This window comes from Bombina bombina, chromosome 3 (assembly GCF_027579735.1).
Source record: "Bombina bombina isolate aBomBom1 chromosome 3, aBomBom1.pri, whole genome shotgun sequence".
NCBI lineage: Eukaryota > Metazoa > Chordata > Amphibia > Anura > Bombinatoridae > Bombina > Bombina bombina.
Window position 1 is genome coordinate 1,083,118,012 of NC_069501.1, and position 25,140 is coordinate 1,083,143,151.

Genomic DNA, 25,140 nt, shown 5'->3' on the forward strand with positions numbered 1-25,140 from the left:
CTCCGGGAGCGGCGGTTTAGGGGTTAATATGTATAGAGTAGCTTGCGGTGGGCTCCGGGAGCGGCGGTTTAGGGGGTAATAACTTTATTTAGTTGCGGCGGTATAGGGGGGACAGATTAGGGGTGTTTAGACTCGGGGTACATGTTAGGGTGTTAGGTGCAGACATCTCCCATAGAAATCAATGGGATGTCGGGCAGCAGCGAACTTGTACTTTCGCTATGGTCAGACTCCCATTGATTCCTATGGGATCCGCCGCCTCCAGGGTGGCGGATTGAAAACCAGGTACGCTGGGCCGGAAAAGTGCCGAGCGTACCTGCTAGTTTTTTGATAACTAGCAAAAGTAGTCAGATTGTGCCGCACTTGTGTGCGGAACATCTGTAGTGACGTAAGAATCGATCTGTGTCGGACTGAGTCCGGCGGATCGAAGTTTACGTCACAAAATTCTACTTTTGCCGGTCTCTAGCCTTTGATAACTAAGGCGAATCAGCCTCGCCACAAATACGCTGCGGAATTCCAGCGTATTTGAGGTTGACGGCTTGATAACTAGGCCCCAATGTTATTTAAAAAAAACCAAAAAACTATACATTGTTACAAAACACCCCAGATGGGCTATATAAATGGATCATCTACAAAACCTTTATGCAAAGAAAAATCTAGTGTACAATGCCCCTTTAAGAAGCGTGTGAGAGGAATATTTTTAATTTATATGATTTGTAAAGAAATCAAGAGAACCTTCTGACATTTTATTTATCAGGCTGTGTTTCAGAGCTTATGTGCTGCAAGATCAGGCATGGGATCCTGCAATAGCAGCAACCTTAAGACCACTGCTAACCCAGTTAATTCATCCTGGGCTGGGTTCTTTGGGATGAGTGACAAGTTCTGTTCTCAGGCAATGTTATAAGCAGGAGAAAGGTTCTGCCTCACTAGCCTTAAACATGGATGGGCAGGGAACCTTGTGTGTCCTGCTAGTTTCAAATGGGTCCATGAAAACTGAAATTATGTCTTATAAATTATTACTATTTGCACAAACATATTTATTAGTCCAAAAACTTTCATTGAAAGGGTGTTAAAAAATTTCCTTTTTCATAACAGAGAACAAGGTACATTTTAGTATATTCTAAAAGGTGTGAAGCATCCCCCTTTGAGATAACGTATTATGTTTTACTGTTGATTAACCCTTAAACCGCCGGCCCCCCACATTGTTACTACTATAAAAAAAACTATTAACCCCTAAACCGCCGGCCCCCCACATCTCCAACACTAAACTAAACCAATTAACCCCTAAACCCCTGGCCTCCCACATCACAAACACTAAATTCATTAACCCCTAAGCACCGGCCTACCACATCGCAAAACACTAAATGAAACTATTAACCCCTAAACCTAACACCCCCTACACGGCGAAAATTGAGACATTTTACTCTATTTTCACCTCGCCACACATAGGCAGTACCGTAACTCCTGTAACTGTCTGAAAATATTACCTAACACCTAACGCATGTGCAAAAAAACTAACACTAAAAAACCTAAGCTACCCATTGCCCCTAAAGGGGCATTTGTATGGGCATTGCCCTTAAAAGGGCATTCAGCTCTTTTACAGTGCCCAAAATCCCTATTCTAAAAAAAGCAAAAAAAAAATAAAAAATAAAATCCTAACTCTAACCCCCAAATAGGTACTCACCGTTCCTGAAGTCCAGTGGAGAAAGTCTTCTTCCAAGCCGCCATATCTTCTTCCATCACGGCGATGTCTTCTATCTTCATCCAGGACCAAGCCAACACGGATCGGAGATGAGCGCGGAACAGAAGACTGGCGACAGTGGAGCCATCAAGCATGGGGATCCTCTTCGTACTATCACCGCCGCACACTGAGGATTGAATTCAAGGTACGCGTTTTATTATGTGTTTCCTTGCATTTCTATTGGATGATTTGAGTCTTCAAATTTAAATCAGCCAATAGGATGAGAGCTACTGAAATCCTATTGACTGTTCAAATCAGCCAATCCCTCATCCTATTGGCTGACTTGAATTTGAAGATCCAAATCAGCCAATAGGAATGCAAGGTACCCCATAGTTAAATGTGTACCTTGAATTCAATCCTCAGGTTAATACATATATTAGGGAGATTGCGATGTGGGTGAATGGAAGGTTAGGGGTTAATACATATATTAGGGAGATTGCGATGTGGGTGAATGGAGGGTTAGGGGTTAATACATATATTAGGGAGATTGCGATGTGGGTGAATGGCGGATTAGGGTTTAATAGTTTAATTAGGCATATTGCGTTGTGGGGGGTTGTCGGTTTGGGGGTTAATACTTTTATTATTAGTGGCGATGTAGGGGGATTGCGAATATAGGGTGAGACAATAACATGAGACATATATGTGCAGCCACCAATCAGAGCCTCCTGACCCTTCCTAGGTATTCTTTTCAAGTATACCAAGAGAACAAAAGAGATTAGATAATAGAAGTAAATTGGAAAGTTGTTTAAATTGTATTCTCTGTCTGAATCATGAAAAATATTTTTGGGGTTTCATGTTCCTTTAAATGCTATAAAAATAAATAAAAACAACTGCACCAGCTGAACATAATGTTTGCTGTCCATACATACAAGTGTAGCCTAGACCTTATACAAAATATAAATGTCCTTTAAAAAAAACACAGACATCTCACGTGTTCTAAAAAGAGATTGTTATTTAAACAATTTATTTTCATTAATACTTTATATCAAATAACTTACCTCTTCCAAACATTACAATATTCCTGATAATATTCCAGTAGGATTTCTTTATTGGATAATGGGGTGAAGTATTTTTATCTGTGTTTTTCTTCACTGCAGCTTTGCAGATCTCCTGTAAATGTAATTTGTTAATCTGTTACTCTGCCTTAAAGGGACATAAAACAAGTTGGGATAGAGACAAAATAATATAATATGTACTTTTATTACTTTATCTGCAAATTTATACTGCAGTGCCTCGCCATTAACCCTTTCTTTTTAGTTTCTGAATTGTAAAGCTCTAACTCCCCCCACACATTTCCTTCTATGGCTGTATCTATACCTATTGCTTCGTTATTAGAATACAAAAATGCATAGGGATTATCTGCTGGAGCTTGTTAAGAGGCTGTGAACTCAGTTGAAATACAATGCCTGTGTCTAAACACTGAGGGGAGGAGTTGGCTGCTCCAGGCAGCTTAGCTATGTAATTAATTTTGCTTATTTTTGAAAATTATTTTAAAATACTTGCCAGCAATTTTTAAACATTTTTTTATGCAAACTATTTTTAATTAATTAACCCTTTTAGGATATGCACATATCTCAATCTGTTTTTATGTTCCTTTAATTTATCTGCAGTTATTCAATTAAATAGTGTTCATAATACAATATATTTGTGCACATTATTAATGAGGGGATAAAACAGTAAGTTAGTGGGAGAGACAATGACAAGAGACAAATGTGTGTAGCCACCAATCACTGGCTCGGTCTCAGTATTGTAGGATATGTTAATATTCCTTTTTACTAAAGGATAATAAGAGAACAAAGTAAATTTGAAAATATAAGTGAATTTAAGTGTCTTAGAATAACACGCTATGTCTGAGTCATGCACATTTAATATTGACTTTCATCTCCCTTTCAGTCATAGTTCATTTGTTGAGTGTCATCTGTTTTTGTTGCATCTAACATAGAGTATCTGCAATGTGCTTTTTCTATATCAGACAAATAGCACTTAAAAGGATAGTTAACACTTTGTGATTTTACTGTAAAATGCTTAGCTATGTGTAGTAAAACAACTTTGCATAATACGTTCATTATTTATTTCACCCTCTTTTTATGTAATTTAGCTCTGGAAATGCAAACTGCAGATGTTGCAAGGCTAACCCTGCTACATATGTTATATGCAAAACAATACCGTATATACTAATATGACAGTGGCTAGACTTGTCTTCTCCAGACGCAAGCCATCATTTACTACTGCAAATAAGGCAAGTGGTGGCTAGAGTATAGCTGTTGAAAAACAGCTGCAGCAAACAAGATGTTTCTTTGTTTTAAAAATGTTTAGACTGGTATGCTATTCTATTACACAACAAAATAAATATATTGATATAATAAAGAGATTAGTATGACTTTAAGCATAAGTTGTGCACACATATGCACTTTTTTCTTCATCAACTTAAAGGGATATGAAAACTAAAAAATGTCTTTTGTGATCCAGACAGAGCATACAATTTTAAAAATGTTTCCAATTTATTTCTACAATCCAATTTGCTTCACTCCCATGATATTCTGTGTTTAAGAGATACCTAGGTAGGTGTCTGGAGCACTATATGGCAGGAAATAGTGCCATCTAGTGCTCTTGCAAATGGATAAAAAACTGCTGCCATATAGTGATCCAGGCATATGCATGCTCCTGAGAGTGAGTCGCTGCTTTTCAACAAAAGTGACAAAAAGAACAAAGAAAATTGATAACAGAAGTAAATAATACATTTGTTTAAAATTGCATGTTCTGTTTTTAGGACAATGCAATACTGACTCTCAAATTTAATTTAAAAGCAGCCTCTGACTGGACACAGCTAAGTTAACCAGGAACAGCATTTTCAAAAGGTGTACCCTTGAACTGCTCTGTAAAAAAATTAAAGCCCTGCAAATATTGCTAACAAATTATAAGTTCACCCCCCCCCCCCCTTCTATTTTATTTACAGAAAAGCTCATATTATTTGAATACATCATGGTTAGTACCTGATTGTTATAGAGATAGGTTTGAGCTGGTGAGTTCAGGTGCTGGGACAGTTTTCTCTTGTGGTCTTTTGTAGTCTGTGAGACTTCAAATATAACATGTTCCTTTTTTCCTGTTCGTTCATGTTCTTCACTTTGATAAATAATCTGCATAGTTACTTCACTGTCAAAGAAGTCTTTTGCAACTGACTCAATTATCCCTGTGAGACAAAAATAATTAAAAACAAAACAAAAATTTCATCCAAGTATATGTGTTTGTGGGTTACAATTAATTATTGTACTATATTTCTGTGTTTTGTAAAAGAAATTACATTGTGAACAAATTAACATAAAGGGGTCCATTTATTAAGCAGCAGATGCTGCATCTGTGCTCCATCATTTCTGGTCCGCAATGTCAGGGTATCTGTAAATGTCAGTGGACAATACATATATATATATATATATATATATATATATATATATATATATATATATATATATATATATATATATATATATATATATATAATAAGATAAAATAAGTATGAAATCTCTCAAATAGTAAGTATGAGCATGCTCATTTTATCACTGAATACATTTTGTGTATTCCAAATCTGAGATCAGACATGAGATACTTTCTCCTGATTAACATAGCATCTAAGAGTTCAAAAGAAAGCATCTGTCTCATTAACCAGCACAAACCCCTGGGTTGATGGAGCCAATAGTCTGTGTTTTGGTGGAAGATCTGATCAAATTGATCTCACAAATTCTTTCTGATCTGAGAGAAGCATATGCCAACAGACATGATGTCTGACGATTTCTTTTGAAGCTTAATTAGATTCAGAAAAAAACAGTTTAGCTGAAGAAATTACTAAATATCACCTATGTGTTAAATTATCCCTCTTGTGTTGAATCCATAAATTCTAGACATTTCGTCTAGATGAAAATTTAGCCAAGCAGAAACATATATTGAATTGTGGCTGTTAAATTAATTTTAAAATACAACTGGGATAATTTTCAATACTGTATAAAAATGTACAACTTCATTGATCTGAGAGGTGCATTCCAGTTTTGTAATAAATTAAATGAATAACTGCAAATAGATGTATAAATGTTTGACATTTTTAACAACATTATTTCTTTCATTTCAGACCTGCATCTGGTGTTTCATGCATTCAAAATTTATTAGAAATATGAAATATACTGCATTCCAATTGAGATACAATACAATACCAGAATCTAAGGGACACATGCGGATGTATATGCTGAATTTAATAAATAGCAATACAGTCAATTTAAAATGTCCAATGTTAATAACCTATTTCTTTATATTTTTCAGGCATCTAATAAGTACATATATAATTGGCACTTTAAATAATATCATATGTTTTATACACTCAAAAAGAATTATACAGATATGAAATATTAATCTATATGGGATAGTAATCCAATATATATATATAATTATATGAAAATGACATCTGATTGCTGAACTCAAGGTATGTATGCGATATTAGGATGATAACTGAGAAAGTGATTGAATCCATGATGAAGGTATTATAATCCTTTTAAATCGTTTCATAGAAAATATGATTTTTAAATGCATTTTAATATATTATAAGTGGAATATTTTACCGTTTGGTCTTAAAATCATCAGAGAAAATGACACTGTGCAGACCATGTATGAAACATATGATTTATTAATACAAGAGATTATAATATGTTGGATACACATTTTAAAGGTTAAATAATTAGAATGTTTAGCAATATTTGATGGTGGGGCTGCATTACTGGGTGTCTGCTGCCACCTATAGATCAGAAGCAGTGTTGCAGCCAAGAGGCATTTGGCTGCTCGGGTGGGGTTTCCCAAAATAACCCATGAGATGTTCAGATCCAAGGGCGAATCAGAGACAAGCTCCGCAAGGGCAAATCACAGACAAGGTCCGAGGGCCTATCATATCGTTTCACTGATGATTAGAATAATAAAGGGAGGGGATTATCACGTGATATAACCTCAATGCAAGAGGATGACGGGCTGACTATTTGCTGAACTTTTGACTAAAAAACTGCCGCCTTGGAACACAGTCACTATAAGCAAAAGTGGGCTACATTTTATTATCCATATTGCAATACCCTTATTCATATGAGGTGAAACAAGAAGTTCTGGAAGCTGAAATATTGATTTGGATATTTTTGGTGAAGTATATGCGATTGATAAATATATATATAATATTTAAATCAAAGGTATTTGGTAATTATAACTAAATTGCAGTTAGTAAATTTAAAAGGGCACTTTGTATTTTAAACTCATATTCACAGCCCTGTGTATTTTTAAGCTAGTCTTTTGTATGCTATGTAAGTAATTAATTGTTTGCTAGGTAAAGGTCCTTTGTGTTGCATATTTCTAAGGCAGGCTTATTATTATTAAGAGTAAATTATCTCTGGGGTGTATTAAGTTATTTGCTATATATATATATATATATATATATATATATATATATATATATACATATATTTTAGAATTTGCCTTATTGCTGCTAAAGAGTTTATTTCAGCTCAGAGAAATTGGCATAGGAGTTGGTTATTTGCACTGATAATATATATAATTTCTGATGTTTTTAATTGGAGTTATAAAGGATAAATTGTAGGCTAAGTAGTTTATTTGTGCTGGTCTGAAAGTTAGTGGCCCATACTTTGGTATTTCATTGTGATGATGTAATGCAATTCAGTTGTGAATAAGGTTAATTCTAAAGGTACATTTGGTTTGCTTTGTAAAGAATATTGTAACAGCATAAGTGTGTATTATTTGATTCATATCTGGTTTTCTATAAATATAATGCAATGTGTTTATAAATTTTTCTTAACAAGGTGGCAGACTGAAATCATCCCGATCCAATCGGGATGATTGACAGCCCCTGCTAGCCGATTGGCTGCGATTGAGCAGGGGGCGGCATTGCACAAGCATTACACTAGAAATGCTTGTGCAATGTGAAATGCCGACAGCGTATGCTACAGCGAATCATGTCCGCTCGAACTTTGGTAAATCTACCCTAAGGAGTGAAAAAAAGAAACAAACAAAAAAACAGCATGATTTATGTGTTCCCTTTAAATAAAAAGACAGACAGTTCTTTGGTACAGAAATCCACTTTAGAGAGCAGTTCCTCTTGATAAATTAAATAACTAGTCCTTGGCAACAATATATAAAACAAAGGTTGCTTTCATGGTGTAACTTTGACAGATAATTCTCAGTAGTAACCACTTGGGGCACTGTTCATTTGAGTGTGTTTGTTGAGAATTTCCAGCTTTTATTGACTTTTTATTGTTTTTTAGAATCCCTGATAAAATAGATACTCTGAAATGTTTGTTTGAATTGAAGGTTTATGGCCAGTTGAAATAATTTAGTGTCATCAACACAGGAATGCAATAGGAATCTAAATTTAAAGGGACACTGAACCCAATTTTTTTCTTTTGTGATTCAGATAGAGCATGGCATTTTAATCAACTTTCTAATTTACTCCTATTATCACATTTTCTTCATTCTCTTGGTATCTTTATTTGAAAAGCAAGAATATAAGTTTAGATGCCGGCCCATTTTTGGTGAACAACCTGGGTTGTTCTTGCTGATTGGTAGATAAATTCACCCACCAATAAACAAATGCTGTCCATTGTCCTGAACCAAAAATTGGCTGGCTCCTTAGCTTAGATGCCTTCTTTTTCAAATAAAAAAGCAAGAGAATGAAGAAAAATTGATAATAGCAGTAAATTAGAAAGTTGCTTAAAATTGCATGCTCTATCTGAATCACAAAAGAAAAAAATTGGGTTCATTGTCCCTTTAAGTCAAAGCTGTTTAGATTTAAATGGAAACTAATACTGCAGTATTGGATTTGTACTTCCTACTAATTCTCATAAGGACAGCCACATCTTCTGTACTGGTGGAGTTGGGCCGGCCTCTAAAAGAATGACAAGGGAATGTTGATTTATTCAGAACAGAAACAGGTTGTTTTTTTAAACTGAAATACATTTTGAAGTGCTCACATTTAAAATGTATTACATTTTTTTCATTTTTGCTGAATAAGCCTTGTGAACAAGCATATGTTTTTTCTAGCTTGTTGCTGAATAACCCTTGTGAACAAGCATATACGTTTTTTCTAGCTTGTTGCTGAAAAAACCTTGTGAACAAGCATATAAGTTTTTTTCTAGCTTGTTGCTGAATAAGCCTTGTGAACAAGCATATAATTTTTTCAAGCTTTTGTTCGGTCTCAGTAGATTGCATCTCTCTATTTTCTTTTTTTATATGCAAATTGCTCTTGGGTCTCCCTAAGAGTAAAAGGGGAAACCAGACATGGACTACTTGCAAAGTTGAATGAACAGAATAAGTGAGGAGCAACAGCTGGGACTTGATGATTAAAACATAGCTTTTATTTGCAACATCAGCATATCGTTAAAAACAGGGTCGGTTGACCATTCATAGTAGAATTAAGACCTCATGAGAGGGAAGGAAAGGATCCAGCTTATGTGTTTCGGCAACAGCCGTATTCATAGCTTATTGATTCTAATTCCTTCCTTCTATTTAAAAAACAAACACATTTCCTATTGGTCTAACAATTTGACACCCCCTCTACTATTGGTCACTACTAATCAATCCAATTCAATGAGAGCCTATACTCACTACAACATTTAATTCAATACATATCTGTACATTATATGCACTATGCATTTCTAGTACTAGGATGTTCTACCTAATAATTCAACTTTGTTAGTTCATTAAGTATCTGTATTTGAGAGAATGTATATATATATATATATATATATATATATATTTCTATATTGAGTTATTATAAAACTATTGAATTGATGTATTGAAAACGTATATATGTAATTCCATTTCCTCTGTACGCTAACAATTACTCTAGTCTATATATGTAATTCCATTTCCTCTGTACGCTAACAATTGCTCTAGTCTATATATGTAATTCCATTTCCTCTGTACGCTAACAATTGCTCTAGTCTATATATGTAATTCTATTTCCTCTGTATGCTAACACTTGCTCTAGTCTATATATGTAATTCTATTTCCTCTGTAGGGTAACAATTACTCTAGTCTATATATGTAATTCTATTTCCTCTGTACGCTAACAATTGCTCTAGTCTATATATATGTAATTCCATTTCCTCTGTATGCTAACACTTGCTCTAGTCTATATATGTAATTCCATTTCCTCTGTACGCTAACAATTGCTCTAGTCTATATATGTAATTCCATTTCCTCTGTACGCTAACAATTGCTCTAGTCTATATATGTAATTCCATTTCCTCTGTACGCTAACAATTGCTCTAGTCTATATATGTAATTCCATTTCCTCTGTACGCTAACACTTGCTCTAGTCTATATATGTAATTCCATTTCCTCTGTATGCTAACACTTGCTCTAGTCTATATATGTAATTCCATTTCCTCTGTATGCTAACACTTGCTCTAGTCTATATATGTAATTCTATTTCCTCTGTAGGGTAACAATTACTCTAGTCTATATATGTAATTCCATTTCCTCTGTACGCTAACAATTACTCTAGTCTATATATGTAATTCCATTTCCTCTGTACGCTAACAATTGCTCTAGTCTATATATGTAATTCCATTTCTTCTGTACGCTAACAATTGCTCTAGTCTATATATGTAATTCCATTTCCTCTGTATGCTAACACTTGCTCTAGTCTATATATGTAATTCTATTTCCTCTGTAGGGTAACAATTACTCTAGTCTATATATGTAATTCCATTTCCTCTGTACGCTAACAATTACTCTAGTCTATATATGTAATTCCATTTCCTCTGTACGCTAACACTTGCTCTAGTCTATATATGTAATTCCATTTCCTCTGTACGCTAACAATTGCTCTAGTCTATATATGTAATTCTATTTCCTCTGTACGCTAACAATTGCTCTAGTCTATATATATGTAATTCCATTTCCTCTGTACGCTAACAATTGCTCTAGTCTATATATATGTAATTCCATTTCCTCTGTACGCTAACAATTGCTCTAGTCTATATATGTAATTCCATTTCCTCTGTACGCTAACAATTGCTCTAGTCTATATATGTAATTCCATTTCCTCTGTACGCTAACAATTGCTCTAGTCTATATATGTAATTCTATTTCCTCTGTAGGGTAACAATTGCTCTAGTCTATATATGTAATTCTATTTCCTCTGTACGCTAACAATTGCTCTAGTCTATATATGTAATTCTATTTCCTCTGTAGGGTAACAATTGCTCTAGTCTATATATGTAATTCTATTTCCTCTGTACGCTAACAATTGCTCTATTCTATATATGTAATTCCATTTCCTCTGTACGCTAACAATTGCTCTAGTCTATATATGTAATTCCATTTCCTCTGTATGCTAACACTTGCTCTAGTCTATATATGTAATTCCATTTCCTCTGTACGCTAACAATTGCTCTAGTCTATATATGTAATTCCATTTCCTCTGTACGCTAACAATTGCTCTAGTCTATATATGTAATTCCATTTCCTCTGTATGCTAACACTTGCTCTAGTCTATATATGTAATTCCATTTCCTCTGTATGCTAACAATTGCTCTAGTCTATATATGTAATTCCATTTCCTCTGTACGCTAACAATTGCTCTAGTCTATATATGTAATTCCATTTCCTCTGTACGCTAACAATTGCTCTAGTCTATATATGTAATTCCATTTCCTCTGTACGCTAACAATTGCTCTAGTCTATATATGTAATTCCATTTCCTCTGTACGCTAACAATTGCTCTAGTCTATATATGTAATTCCATTTCCTCTGTACGCTAACACTTGCTCTAGTCTATATATGTAATTCCATTTCCTCTGTATGCTAACAATTGCTCTAGTCTATATATGTAATTCCATTTCCTCTGTACGCTAACAATTGCTCTAGTCTATATATGTAATTCCATTTCCTCTGTACGCTAACAATTGCTCTAGTCTATATATGTAATTCCATTTCCTCTGTACGCTAACACTTGCTCTAGTCTATATATGTAATTCCATTTCCTCTGTATGCTAACACTTGCTCTAGTCTATATATGTAATTCTATTTCCTCTGTAGGGTAACAATTACTCTAGTCTATATATGTAATTCCATTTCCTCTGTACGCTAACAATTACTCTAGTCTATATATGTAATTCCATTTCCTCTGTACGCTAACAATTGCTCTAGTCTATATATGTAATTCCATTTCTTCTGTACGCTAACAATTGCTCTAGTCTATATATGTAATTCCATTTCCTCTGTATGCTAACACTTGCTCTAGTCTATATATGTAATTCTATTTCCTCTGTAGGGTAACAATTACTCTAGTCTATATATGTAATTCCATTTCCTCTGTACGCTAACAATTACTCTAGTCTATATATGTAATTCCATTTCCTCTGTACGCTAACACTTGCTCTAGTCTATATATGTAATTCCATTTCCTCTGTACGCTAACAATTGCTCTAGTCTATATATGTAATTCTATTTCCTCTGTACGCTAACAATTGCTCTAGTCTATATATATGTAATTCCATTTCCTCTGTACGCTAACAATTGCTCTAGTCTATATATATGTAATTCCATTTCCTCTGTACGCTAACAATTGCTCTAGTCTATATATGTAATTCCATTTCCTCTGTACGCTAACAATTGCTCTAGTCTATATATGTAATTCCATTTCCTCTGTACGCTAACAATTGCTCTAGTCTATATATGTAATTCTATTTCCTCTGTAGGGTAACAATTGCTCTAGTCTATATATGTAATTCTATTTCCTCTGTACGCTAACAATTGCTCTAGTCTATATATGTAATTCCATTTCCTCTGTACGCTAACAATTGCTCTAGTCTATATATGTAATTCTATTTCCTCTGTAGGGTAACAATTGCTCTAGTCTATATATGTAATTCTATTTCCTCTGTACGCTAACAATTGCTCTAGTCTATATATGTAATTCTATTTCCTCTGTAGGGTAACAATTGCTCTAGTCTATATATGTAATTCTATTTCCTCTGTACGCTAACAATTGCTCTAGTCTATATATGTAATTCCATTTCCTCTGTACGCTAACAATTGCTCTAGTCTATATATGTAATTCCATTTCCTCTGTATGCTAACACTTGCTCTAGTCTATATATGTAATTCCATTTCCTCTGTACGCTAACAATTGCTCTAGTCTATATATGTAATTCCATTTCCTCTGTACGCTAACAATTGCTCTAGTCTATATATGTAATTCCATTTCCTCTGTATGCTAACACTTGCTCTAGTCTATATATGTAATTCCATTTCCTCTGTATGCTAACAATTGCTCTAGTCTATATATGTAATTCCATTTCCTCTGTACGCTAACAATTGCTCTAGTCTATATATGTAATTCCATTTCCTCTGTACGCTAACAATTGCTCTAGTCTATATATGTAATTCCATTTCCTCTGTACGCTAACAATTGCTCTAGTCTATATATGTAATTCCATTTCCTCTGTACGCTAACAATTGCTCTAGTCTATATATGTAATTCCATTTCCTCTGTACGCTAACACTTGCTCTAGTCTATATATGTAATTCCATTTCCTCTGTACGCTAACACTTGCTCTAGTCTATATATGTAATTCCATTTCCTCTGTATGCTAACAATTGCTCTAGTCTATATATGTAATTCCATTTCCTCTGTATGCTAACAATTGCTCTAGTCTATATATGTAATTCCATTTCCTCTGTACGCTAACAATTGCTCTAGTCTATATATGTAATTCCATTTCCTCTGTACGCTAACAATTGCTCTAGTCTATATATGTAATTCTATTTCCTCTGTAGGGTAACAATTACTCTAATATTTGCATTACTTCGATTTTATGTTTACTCTGGAATACATTTATCAGTTACTTTCACATATTGTTGATGGATACAAAACATTATGCTGCTTATTTCTTGTGTTACCTCAATTTAAATCTTACATTTCAAAAAAATTTAAATTTCAAACTTTAAATCCAATTTGGATAGTTTATTTCTTTAATACTCCAATGATCATCGTTTTTGGACGTTTTTGTTTTTTTAAACCTTATATGTGGAGGGAGGTCTGTGGTGATATACCAAGACAAAGGGGATAATTCTTGGTTTTTACTTTTTATCATTATTTAATGCCAAAAAGTTATTACATCATATTCTAAATTTAACCCCCAAGGTATCCTCGTTCTAAAATTTATGTATCAAATAACCTCACGTAGGGCTAATGTCTTTATTTTGTTTCTCTACCTTTTGTTGTGTATAACTTCTATTATTGTCCACCTAAGGGTACTTGGATTTTTGTTGTGTACTATGATGAAATGTTGGATTAAAGGAGTACTTAGTTTCCCTTTGGTAATATTTGTGATATGTTCCCTGATTCTCTGGCGGACCTCTCTAGTAGTTAAACCTACATATTAAAGGTTACACTGAGTGCAAGTTAAGAGGTAAACAGCACATGTTGCTCTGCAATTCAGACAGGTTTGCACACATGCCCTAGAGAGACGCAACTTCACCTCCCTAATGAGGCCGAAATGTTAATGGTCTTCTAAAGAACTGCAGGTATACAGGGAAATCCCTCTGCAATAATAGAAATGGGAAACCTTATCTATTATATTATATCTGATTTCTTTTTCTATTTTAAATTATGCTTCCTCTTGTTATCCACCAAAAGGTAAGCAAAGACAAACTTGGTAACATACCTTTAATTAGTCTGAAAAAAAATGAATTGGTTTGCCAGCTAAATGATATATACATCACAATATATACAAATTAGTAAAAAATAATTAATGAATTATAGATGTTTTTACTAGACCTTTTGTACCTGGGACAATATGGCACAATCCACTTCTGTCAGAGTAGTAGTGCAGAAGCAGTGTACCGTCTTTACTGTTCTCCACACGAAATGATGGCGCATTCATTTCCTGTCAGGTACAAAAGACATTTTTAAATCTTTTTTTACATTTTTTCATTTAAATTAATTACAATACATTTATCATAATTTCAACTTTAAGAGTAAAAAAAATCCATGGTTTATTGAATTTCATTTTGTGGATTTCATTATCAATGTAGTAAAGAAGTTATTTCTGACATTGTATATTTTTGTCTGTGTTTAAAGGGATTCGACAGTTAAAAGAAAAATTCTTTAATGCAAAAGCGCTCAACTTTAAAAATGTCTTCTTCACAGTGTTTGGAGTGATGGAGGGATGTCTCATATACATATGTGCTAATGTAAAATGCTTAAGACTTCTGTCATGAGTAGAATGTCTTTTCTACCGCATCAGCTTCCTTCTATAGCTTATCTATTCTGTTCTATAGCTAATATGTTGTCTTATTCTCTCTTTCTATGCCAGCTCTAAACTTCCACTTAACAAAACAGGGGCTTACATACCATTGTACATCAACACCATATAGTTACTACTCTATTATGTGCTAGATTATGAATGGAGTGCAAACTAATGCTCTCGCTCGCACGCTTCACTTTCCATTGTTCTTCAGATTGCAGAATATGTTCTATTATATATATACAGTTGTGCTCTTAAGTTTACATACCCTGGCAGAATTTATGATTTCTTGGCCATTTTTCAGAGAATATGAATGATAACACAAAAACTTTTCTTTCACTCATGGTTAGTTTTTGGCTCAAGCCATTTATTATCAATCAACTATGTTTACTCTTTTTAAATCATAATGACAACAGAAACTACCCAAATGACTCTGATCAAAAGTTTACATACCCTGGTGATTTTGGCCTGATAACATGCACACAAGTTGACACAAAGGGGTTTGAATGGCTATTAAAGGTAACCATCCTCACCTGTGATCTGTTTGCTTGTAATTAGTGTGTGTGTATAAAAGGTCAATGAGTTTCTGGACTCCTGACAGACCCTTGCATCTTTCATCCAGTGTTGCACTGAGAATGCAAATCAGCAGTGTTCAAACTCTAATCAAGAAGTGGAAAATGAGGGGTTCTGTTGAAAACAAACCATGGTCAGGTAGACCAACTAAAATTTCAGCCACAACTGCCAGGAAAATTGTTTGGGATGCAAAGACAAACCCATAAAAAAAACTTCAGGTGAAATACAGGACATGTGGTGTGGCTGTTTCAAGATGCACAATAAGGAGGCACTTGAAGAAAGATGGGCTGCATGGTTGAGTCGCCAGAAGAAAACCATTACTATGTGTAACGGAAGCTTCTGTTACTTTTGTACTCCCCACCGACTATGGACCCAGGAACTTGAGGGGATTCTAGGATTTGGGAGGTGGGTGCCCCAGGGTACATTTAGAGTACTTTTACCCTGGATTCAGGTTTACACAGTTTCCATGAATTCCCAGAGACTCTAAGAACTGAAGGGCCTTGAAGATTCCTGTGTTTTGTTAGAGTATAAGGTGACAGCCCTATCCAGCATTGTCTGCTACAACCCCCCCTAGACTTAGAGACTCAGAATGTTTGAGCTAATTGAAACCTTCTGCTCTAATGCTGGGACCCCCTGTTGTTATCTAGTCTAGGTGTGAAGTGTCTTTCTGTTATTGTGTGAGTCATCCATTGTCTGGCAGCGGTGGGATCTGCTTCCTCCTTACGGAGCCATTTCAAACTACCAGTGGGACCTCGATGGAAATGGAGGCTGAATTCCAGTGGAGATCGCAGGTAGTGCTGGCCCAGTTTGATGGCCCTGTCTTGGCAGAGGGCAAACTGGCTTGGAAGGATATAGTTCAACGAAAACTCTGGCATGAGGCTCTCCAGTTCGAACAAGACTACCAGGGGAAGTCCCTTCCTACTCCAGAGCAGCAATACTGGCTCCAGATGGATCTACGAATGCCGTTCCTGTGAAAGCAGCCCCGGGAGAAATGGATGGCTGAATTCGACAGATTGGTCCAGACAGAGATGGAGGTAATGGGTACCGGGCACTGCGTTGGTATGTGGCCCAGGTGTGTCTGGAGATGGAGACGGATGATCCTACAGAGGGCTATTTGAAAGTCTCACACAGGACCCCCACTGCAGGAGTATGGCAGAGTGGTGTCAGGAGGACATACTGGAACACAGAGAGCTGAGGCTGAACCTTACAGAAGTACCCGGACTGAGAGACAATCTTTATTACCTATCTTCCCACGAGTGGGAGCTAGAAAAGGCATATAAAAGGCTGTTAGATCTCATTCAGCAGCATGCCTCAGAGCCTGAAGAGGGCTATGGTGCAGCGATCAGGGATTTTTTGGAATTTTCCTCAGAGGAGTGGCAACCGGTAATGAGCTACCATGAGCTGCTAGACCATGATCAGCATCCTGGCCCTGAGCTTGCCACACCAGTAGAAGTGCTGGCAACAGGGCAGGGCACCAATGGCCTCTGTCCAGCACCTGTGATATCTCTGGAGTCCCACGGAGAGGAGGTAGTTAATTTCTCTACACAGCCACAGGCTCCAGAGATTGATCATTTAATAGACTTTTCCTCTGAGGAGGGACAGACCGGTGAGCCTCCAGCAGAAGAGGTGGCCACAGGGCAGAGCACCCTTGGCCTCTGCCCAGCACCTGCAGCAGCTCTGGGAAGCCAGGAAGAGGAGGTAGCCAACCTCTCTCCACAGCAGCAGAGTCAGTTCCAGGGAGAGGAGATAGCTGACCTATCTCCCCAGCGGCAGAGCGGTTTCCAGGGAGAGGAGGTAGCAGACCTCTCTCCACAGTGGCAGAGCGGTTTTCAGGGAGAGGATGTAGCCAACCTCTCTCCACAGCAGCAGAGTCGGTTCCAGGGAGAGGAGATAGCTGACCTATCTACCCAGTGGCAGAGCGGTTTCCAGGGAGAGGAGGCAGCCGACCTCTCTCCAAAGGGGCAGAGTGGTTTTCAGGGAGAGGAGGTAGCCGACCTCTCTCCCCATCGGCAGAACCAGTTCCAGGGAGAAGAGGTAGCCTTCCTTTCTCCCCAGAGGCAGAGCAGTTTCCAGGGAAAGGAGGTAGCAAGCCTCTCTACCCATCAACAAAGCAGGTCCCAGGGAGAGGAGGTAGCTGACCTCTCACCCCAGCAGCTTAGCATGTTCCAGGAAGAGGAGGTCAGCATTCTCACTCCACAGTGGCAGTGGCAAAAAACAAAAATGGAAGAAAGTTTTTGGCTGGGCCATCTGACTAACTCAGGTCCAAGCCAGTGGGAGGTCTGGTACCTGGTTAGTCTACCCCGGGGGGGGGGGGGGGGAGAAATGTAATGGAAGCTTCAGTTACTTTTGTACTTGGAGAGGACTGCAGGACAGCCTCCTCCCCACCGACTATGGACCCAGGAACTTGAAGGGATTCTATGATTTGGGAGGTGGGTGCCCAGGGTACATTTGGAGTACTTTTACCCTGGATTCAGGTTTCCATGGATTCCCAGAGACTCTAAGAACTGAAGGGCCTTGAAGATTCCTGTGTTTTGTTGGAGTATATGGTGACAGCCCAATCCAGCATTGTCTGCTGCAACCCACCCCCCCTAGACTCAGAGACTCAGAATGTTTGAGCTAATTGAAACCTTCTGCTCTAATGCTGGGACCCCCTGTTGTTATCTAGTCTAGGTGGGAAGTATCTTTCTGTTATTGTGTGAGCCATCCATTGTCCTTTTGTAAGTCAGGATGTGATTAGAATCTTGTTTAACTAACCATTGTCTGATGTTTGTCTCATTGTATAATATTTGTTTCTATTGATTATGTAGTAACTACCCCCATTTGTTGGAAATGTATAAAAGCTGTTTTTTCTGTGCAATAAAGCAGTTCCTATTTTGACCCTCAAGCATTCAGTCTTGGCTAATGTTCTTGGGGGTAGCTATAACAACTAGCACCGGCCGTTATTCTAATAGCGGCAGGTATCCAGTGGAGGTTCATGGGTTCGTGTTTGGTGAGAGGAAGTTGACTTTAGCAGGTATACCCAGTCTGGGGTACCGAGACCCCCTACACTATGCCAATACCACAAAGTACCCCACTTACAATACGCCAAACAGCACAGAGACAAGCCTCAAACCTTCTGGCACAAAGTCATTTGGAGTGATGAGACCAAAATTTAGCTCTTTGGCCACAACCATAAACGCTACATTTGGAGAGGAGTCAACAAGGCCTATGATGAAAGATACACCAATCCCACTGTGAAACACGGAGGTGGATCACTGATGTTTTGGGGATGTGTGAGCTACAAAGGCATAGGAAATTCGGTCAGAATTGATGGCAAGATGAATGCAGTATGTTATCAAACAAAACGCCTAATTTTCCACTTCTTGATTAGAGTTTGAACACTGCTAATTTGCATTCTCAATTCCTTGGGTATCTTTTTACATCCCTTTCCTGTTTTATACAGTTCAACTACCTTTTTCCCACGGATCGTTTGACAATTCTTTTTCTTTCCCTATGACTCAGAATCCAGAAACGTCAGTGCAGCACTGGATGAAAGATGCAAGGGTCTGTCAGGAGTCCAGAAACTCATTGACCTTTTATACACACACACTAATTACAAGCAAACAGATCACAGGTGAGGATGGTTACCTTTAATAGCCATTCAAACCCCTTTGTGTCAGCTTGTGTGCATGTTATCAGGCCAAAATCACCAGGGTATGTAAACTTTGACATTATGATTTATTTTGTCATTATGATTTAAAAAGAGTAAACACAATTGATTGATAATAAATGGCTTCAGCCAAACACTAACCATGAGTGAAAGAAAAGTTTTTGTGTTATCATTCATATTCTCTTAAAAATGTCCAAGAAATCATAAATTCTGCCAGGGTATGTAAACTTATGAGCACAACTGTATATATATTATATTAAATGGTAAATGTACTACACCACGCCCACCTTACGTCATTTACGACACACACGTGGTTTCAGTATTCCGTGCTGTTTATGGACATTTTTTATGCGGTCTAAGCATAGCACAAATTGAATACTTGAAAAACTTTGGACAACTGCAAGTACTTTGTCTCCAATCCGTGTCACAAGGGATTCCTGGAGGAAAACGGGATTTCACTGTGCTGAAGGACTTTGGTGATATCGTTTGTGAATAAGTGGGGAAATTGATATATCCAATCGGTCTTCCTTACATCATATGATTGAGGTTTTAGTTTGTGAGTAGGAAATACCTTAGGGGTGTTTGCATTTTTATATGTGATTGTATGTTTTAATTAAATTGACCTGCACTATGAGAAGTGTTTTTTTGCACTTGTCTTTTTAGATACTTGCAGATATATATATATACTGTATATAATATATATATATATATATATATATATATATGATGTTTTTGGTAAAAATACCTAAATATATATATAGATGATTATATATACAGTAGATATATACAGATATATATATAGGAATATCTATTTAAAAATACTTTGAACTTATTACCCTATGTGAAGAACATTGGAATGTGAAATATTTACAGTAAATACACAGTTATACACTTTATTAAATATTAGACGTGCGCATTTGTTTTTGGACGAATGTCCATTCGTACCGAAAGTCGGATATTTGTTTAATTTACGAAAACAAATATCCGAATGAATGCAGCAACGAAATTTAAAGAAAACAAAAAAATACTGATGAAATTTGTCAGTATTTATTTGTTTCTTTTAAATAGATTTTTTTAAGGCTTTATACTTACCTTAACTTGCTCTGGAGAGCGCACTAACCTGATCCTCTTCTTGCCAAGTCCCTAGTACATATACTGTACCTACATATACATATTTATTTAGAAATGTGTATGTATGTATGTGTATGTCAAAGCTCTATGTAGTACTTTTTTTTGTAACACCTTTCTCCTCATTATTTTCTTAATTGTTGACAAGGACTCACAAATATTTATCCATAGCTATAAAAGAGACTCAGAGAAAAAAAAACACACACATAGACATACATACACTTTCACACACATACACACACACGCACATACATACATACACACACACGCACACAAACACACACACGCACATACATACATACACACACACATACACACATGGATATATATATATATATATATATATACGCACACACACCCACACACCCGTATATACATACAGTATATATATATGTATGTATATATATATATATATATATATATACAGTATATATATATATATACACACGCACATACACACATGCACACACAGACAGACACAGACACACACACACACACATACATACATACACACACACACACAGACAGAGGCACACACACACGTGGATATATATATACGCACACACACCCACACACACGTATAAACATACAATATATATATGTATGTATATATATATACAGTATATATATATATATATATATATATATACACACACATGCATGCACGCACATACACACATGCACACACACAGACAGGCACACACACACAGACACACACACACATGCACACATACACACACAAACACTCTCACACACATGTACACACACCAGTTTCATTAGTAATGTTAATTCAAAGCAGATTACCTGTTTATGTGAGAAGGTGCATTCCATCAAAAGAGTCTAAGCTTGGCGCTGTCATTATAAACCTATTTATTATGTATAAGGGTTGAGGGTGAAGGGTTTGGCACTTTAATTAAAAAATATAATGAGGATTGCATTTGTTCATTCTAAACCAATGCAGAATATTTGTTATATAGTCAACTTTCTCAATGCTGCGTGTGATGAGAGCAGGATGTGATGTTACTAGTTTGGGGGCGGGGCTTAGGTCCGGTGTCTGTGTCGCAGTTAGTTTAGTACAATCAACCTGACTAGATGTGTATTGCTATGCTCTGCAATAAAATAGAGTTGTACCATCATTGCTGTGTCCTGCATATGTCCTGCATCTCATGACATGGTGTCAGAAGTTCTGGACTACGCTTCTGTTTCTGATGATGACGATGTCAAAGTTTACCCCACCTGAGCCTTTTGACTTTTCTCAGCCTGCAGCTTGGCCCACATGGCGTCAGTGCTTCAGGATTGCTTCCAAACTGAACAAGGAGAGTGGTGATGTACAGGTTAATTCTCTTTTATACTCTATGGGGAAAGATGTGGAGCCAGTGTTCAATGCTTTTACTTTCCAAGAAGGGGAAGAATTTAACTTTGATATAGTTATGGATAAACTCAGTGCCCACTTTGTGCCCAAAAGAAATGTGATTCATGAGAGAGCTTGTTTTCACAAACGTAATCAGCACAGTGTGAGCGGTAGATCTAAAGTACTGGAAAGGCCTAGAAGTGGATGGGCGCAACATGCCCGATGCACGCGGTGCTACCGCGCCCATGATCAGAGTGTTATATGCCCGGCCAGAGATGAAAGATGCAGAAAATGTAACAGAATGGGCCATTTTGAAGTGGTGTGTAAAACTGAATACATTAAGGAGATGCAGGTGGATGGTGACCAGGAGGGTCAGGAAGTGTCTTTTGTGGGGTTCGTTGTGGAACGGCCAAGCTTGGAGGAAGATTGGAAAGTTACTTTTACTGTAATGGGAGACAAAGTTGATTTTAAGATTGACACAAGAGCAGATATCACTGTAATGTATTTTGCTGAATTTATGAAACTGCCTCGACAGCCCCAGCTGGCGAAGGTTACTACAAATGTCCATAGTCCTGGTGGCCGCATTGATTGTGTGGGGAAATTTCTTGCCAGCTGTGAGTACAAGCAAAGAAAGTTCACCATGTGGGTGCATGTGATTCGAGGTCAGTGTGTTAACAACTTATTGAGCAGAAAAGCAGCCTGTGACTTTGGCCTTGTGGCCAGAGTGAATGAGATTTCCGAAGATATGTTTGGCGAGTTGGGCCTACTGAATTGCAAACCAGTCCGTATAGCACTTAAAAGTGACGTAGTCCCATACAGTATTTCTACTCCTCGTAGAATTCCGTTCCCGCTCATGCCTCAAGTGGAGAAAGAGCTTATGCGCATGAAGTCTATGGGGGTTATTGAAGAGGTTGTTGAAGCGACTGATTGGTGTGCCCCCATTGTTCCAGTTGCAAAGAAAAACGGAAGGGTGCGCATCTGTGTGGACCTGAAAAGGTTGAATGAGGCAGTGAAGAGAGAGAGATTTGTGCTGCCGACATTAGAAGATATAGCTCCGAAGTTGGCTGGGGCGAAGTTCTTTTCCACATTAGACGCTTCTAGCGGCTTTTGGCAGATCCCCCTGGATCCGAAGTGCCGCAAACTGACTACCTTTATCACACCGGTAGGTCGGTTCTGCTTCTGCAGACTCCCCTTTGGGATATCCTCCACTCCTGAAATCTTTCAAAGGGAAATTAGTTCTCTCCTGAGTGACCACGTGGGCACAGCGGTCGTCATGGACAACATTCTAGTGTATGGATCTACAGTGGAGGAGCATGATCAGCGTTTAAGTTGTGTGCTACGGGCTATCAAAGAGTCTGGGCTGAAGCTGAATAAAGAAAAATGTCATTTTAGGAAAACTGAATTATGCTACTTTGGGCATACCATCAACGGGGATGGCATCAAGCCAGACCCCGAGAAAATTCGTGCTATTGAACAGATGAAAAGTCCTTCTGATGTACATGAGCTGAGACAAATATTGGGCCTTGTAAATTACGTGGGCAAGTTTCTTCCGGATTTATCAACAGTTTTACACCCTATCATAGAGTTGCTTAAGAAAGATGTTGCCTGGGTCTGGGGACCTTCACAAGAAAAAGCTTTCCTGCATGCCAAGTCCCTGCTGGGGTCTGCCCCAGTGCTGGGGTTCTACGACCCTTCTAAAAAGACTGTGGTTAGTGCCAATGCAAGCAGTTATGGGTTGGGGGCTGCACTCCTGCAGCTGAATGAAAATAAACTACAGCCCATCGCCTACTGTTCCCACACACTGACGGCTGCAGAGTCAAAATACGCTCAAATTGAGAAAGAGTGCCTGGCTGCAGTTTGGGCCTGTGAGCGCTTTCAGCGTTATCTAGTGGGTTTGGAGAAATTTAGTCTGGAAACTGACCACAAACCGCTAGTCCCTCTAATCAATTCTTATGACATTGACAAAACACCCTTGAGATGCCAGAGACTTTTAATGAGACTGCTCAGGTTCAATGTTCAGGCAGTGCATGTGCCGGGGAAACAACTGGTTGTGGCAGATACACTATCCAGGCTCCCGCTGGCTGCTGCTGAAGAATCCTCCACAGAATCGGATGTGAAAGTGTATGTAAATTCAGTTCTGGCCTCTAAGTCCATTTCTTCAAGGAAACTGGAAGAGATAAAGAAAGAGACATATTTGGACACAGATCTGCAAGAGGTTATAAAGTACATAAAAGAAGGCTGGCCCGAGAGCCGGGCAGCCTGGATGTCTTTAAGTGCTTACCAGCCAGAGAGGTCGCAGCTCACGGAGCTGGAGGGGTTGGTGCTGTTCCAAGACCGCATTGTAATTCCTGTCAGCATGAGGAAAGAGATGTTAAACAGGATTCACGATGGCCACTTAGGCATTACAAAGTGCAGAGAAAGGGCAGCTACAGCTGTGTGGTGGCCTGGGATCAGCTCCGACATTGCAAATCACGTGTCTAAATGTGCCTTTTGCCGGGAACGCCGGCCTACTCAGAGAAGGGAGCCCTTGATGTCTACTCTGCTGCCTGCGGGGCCATGGCAGAAAATAGCTGCTGATTTGTGCGAACTGCACGGGAAAAAGTTCCTTGTTGTGATCGACTACTATTCCAGGTATTTGGAGATTGCACCCCTGAATGATATCACAAGTCAGGCCGTTATCATTCGCCTGAAGAGCTTGTTCGCCCGCTGGGGCATTCCAATGGAGCTAGTGAGTGATAATGGTATGCAGTTCGCTTCTACAGAGTTCAGTGCTTTCAGCAGGGAGTATGATTTTGTACATTCCACATCAAGTCCACATTATCCGCAGGCCAACGGAATGGCTGAAAGGGCAGTTCAAACAACAAAATTCATTCTAAAGCAATCTGAGCCGTACCTAGCCCTCTTGTCATACAGGGCGACGCCCATTCAAGCCACCGGGTTTAGCCCGGCACAGCTGATGCTAGGAAGCCAGATTCGCACCACTTTACCCTCAGTGGGTGTCTTCAAGCCGCCTGGCCCTGTTCCTCGGGAAGAAGTCCTTAGGAGGGATGAAGAGGCCAAAAAGGGTTATTGTTTCTTCTACGACAGGAGACATTCTGTCAGGCCCTTACAGGAACTGAAAGCGGGCAAAAGTGTCAGAATTAAACTGGACGATGAGAAGAAATGGAAGACGCCTGCTACGGTAGTTGGCCGCTCTCCAGAACCAAGGTCTTATACAGTCCTTACTGAGGGAGGGACGGTTACACGCCATAACCTAAGACATCTTCAGCCTGTACCTGAGAGTCTGGATCTGGATGCCTCAGTACCACCGCCGGTGGGTTCCCCTGTTCTAAGAGAGGTGCCTTCCCCTCAGCAAGATCACAGCGGGGATATGTCTTTGCCTCCAGCAGACTCTAATTCACCACCT

General features: G+C 38.1%; 1 protein-coding gene across 1 annotated transcript in view; it reads right to left on the reverse strand.

Moving 5' to 3' along the window:
- Nucleotides 1–25,140, reverse strand: part of LOC128652625 (guanylate cyclase soluble subunit beta-2-like) — a 120,335-nt gene that overhangs the window by 72,744 nt on the left and 22,451 nt on the right. The window contains exons 5-7 of the mRNA XM_053705557.1: nt 14,574–14,673; nt 4,701–4,928; nt 2,737–2,829 (exon numbers count right to left, since the gene is read on the reverse strand). Coding sequence (XP_053561532.1) covers nt 2,737–2,829; nt 4,701–4,928; nt 14,574–14,673 — 421 coding nt within the window. The remainder of the gene's footprint in view (nt 1–2,736; nt 2,830–4,700; nt 4,929–14,573; nt 14,674–25,140) is intronic.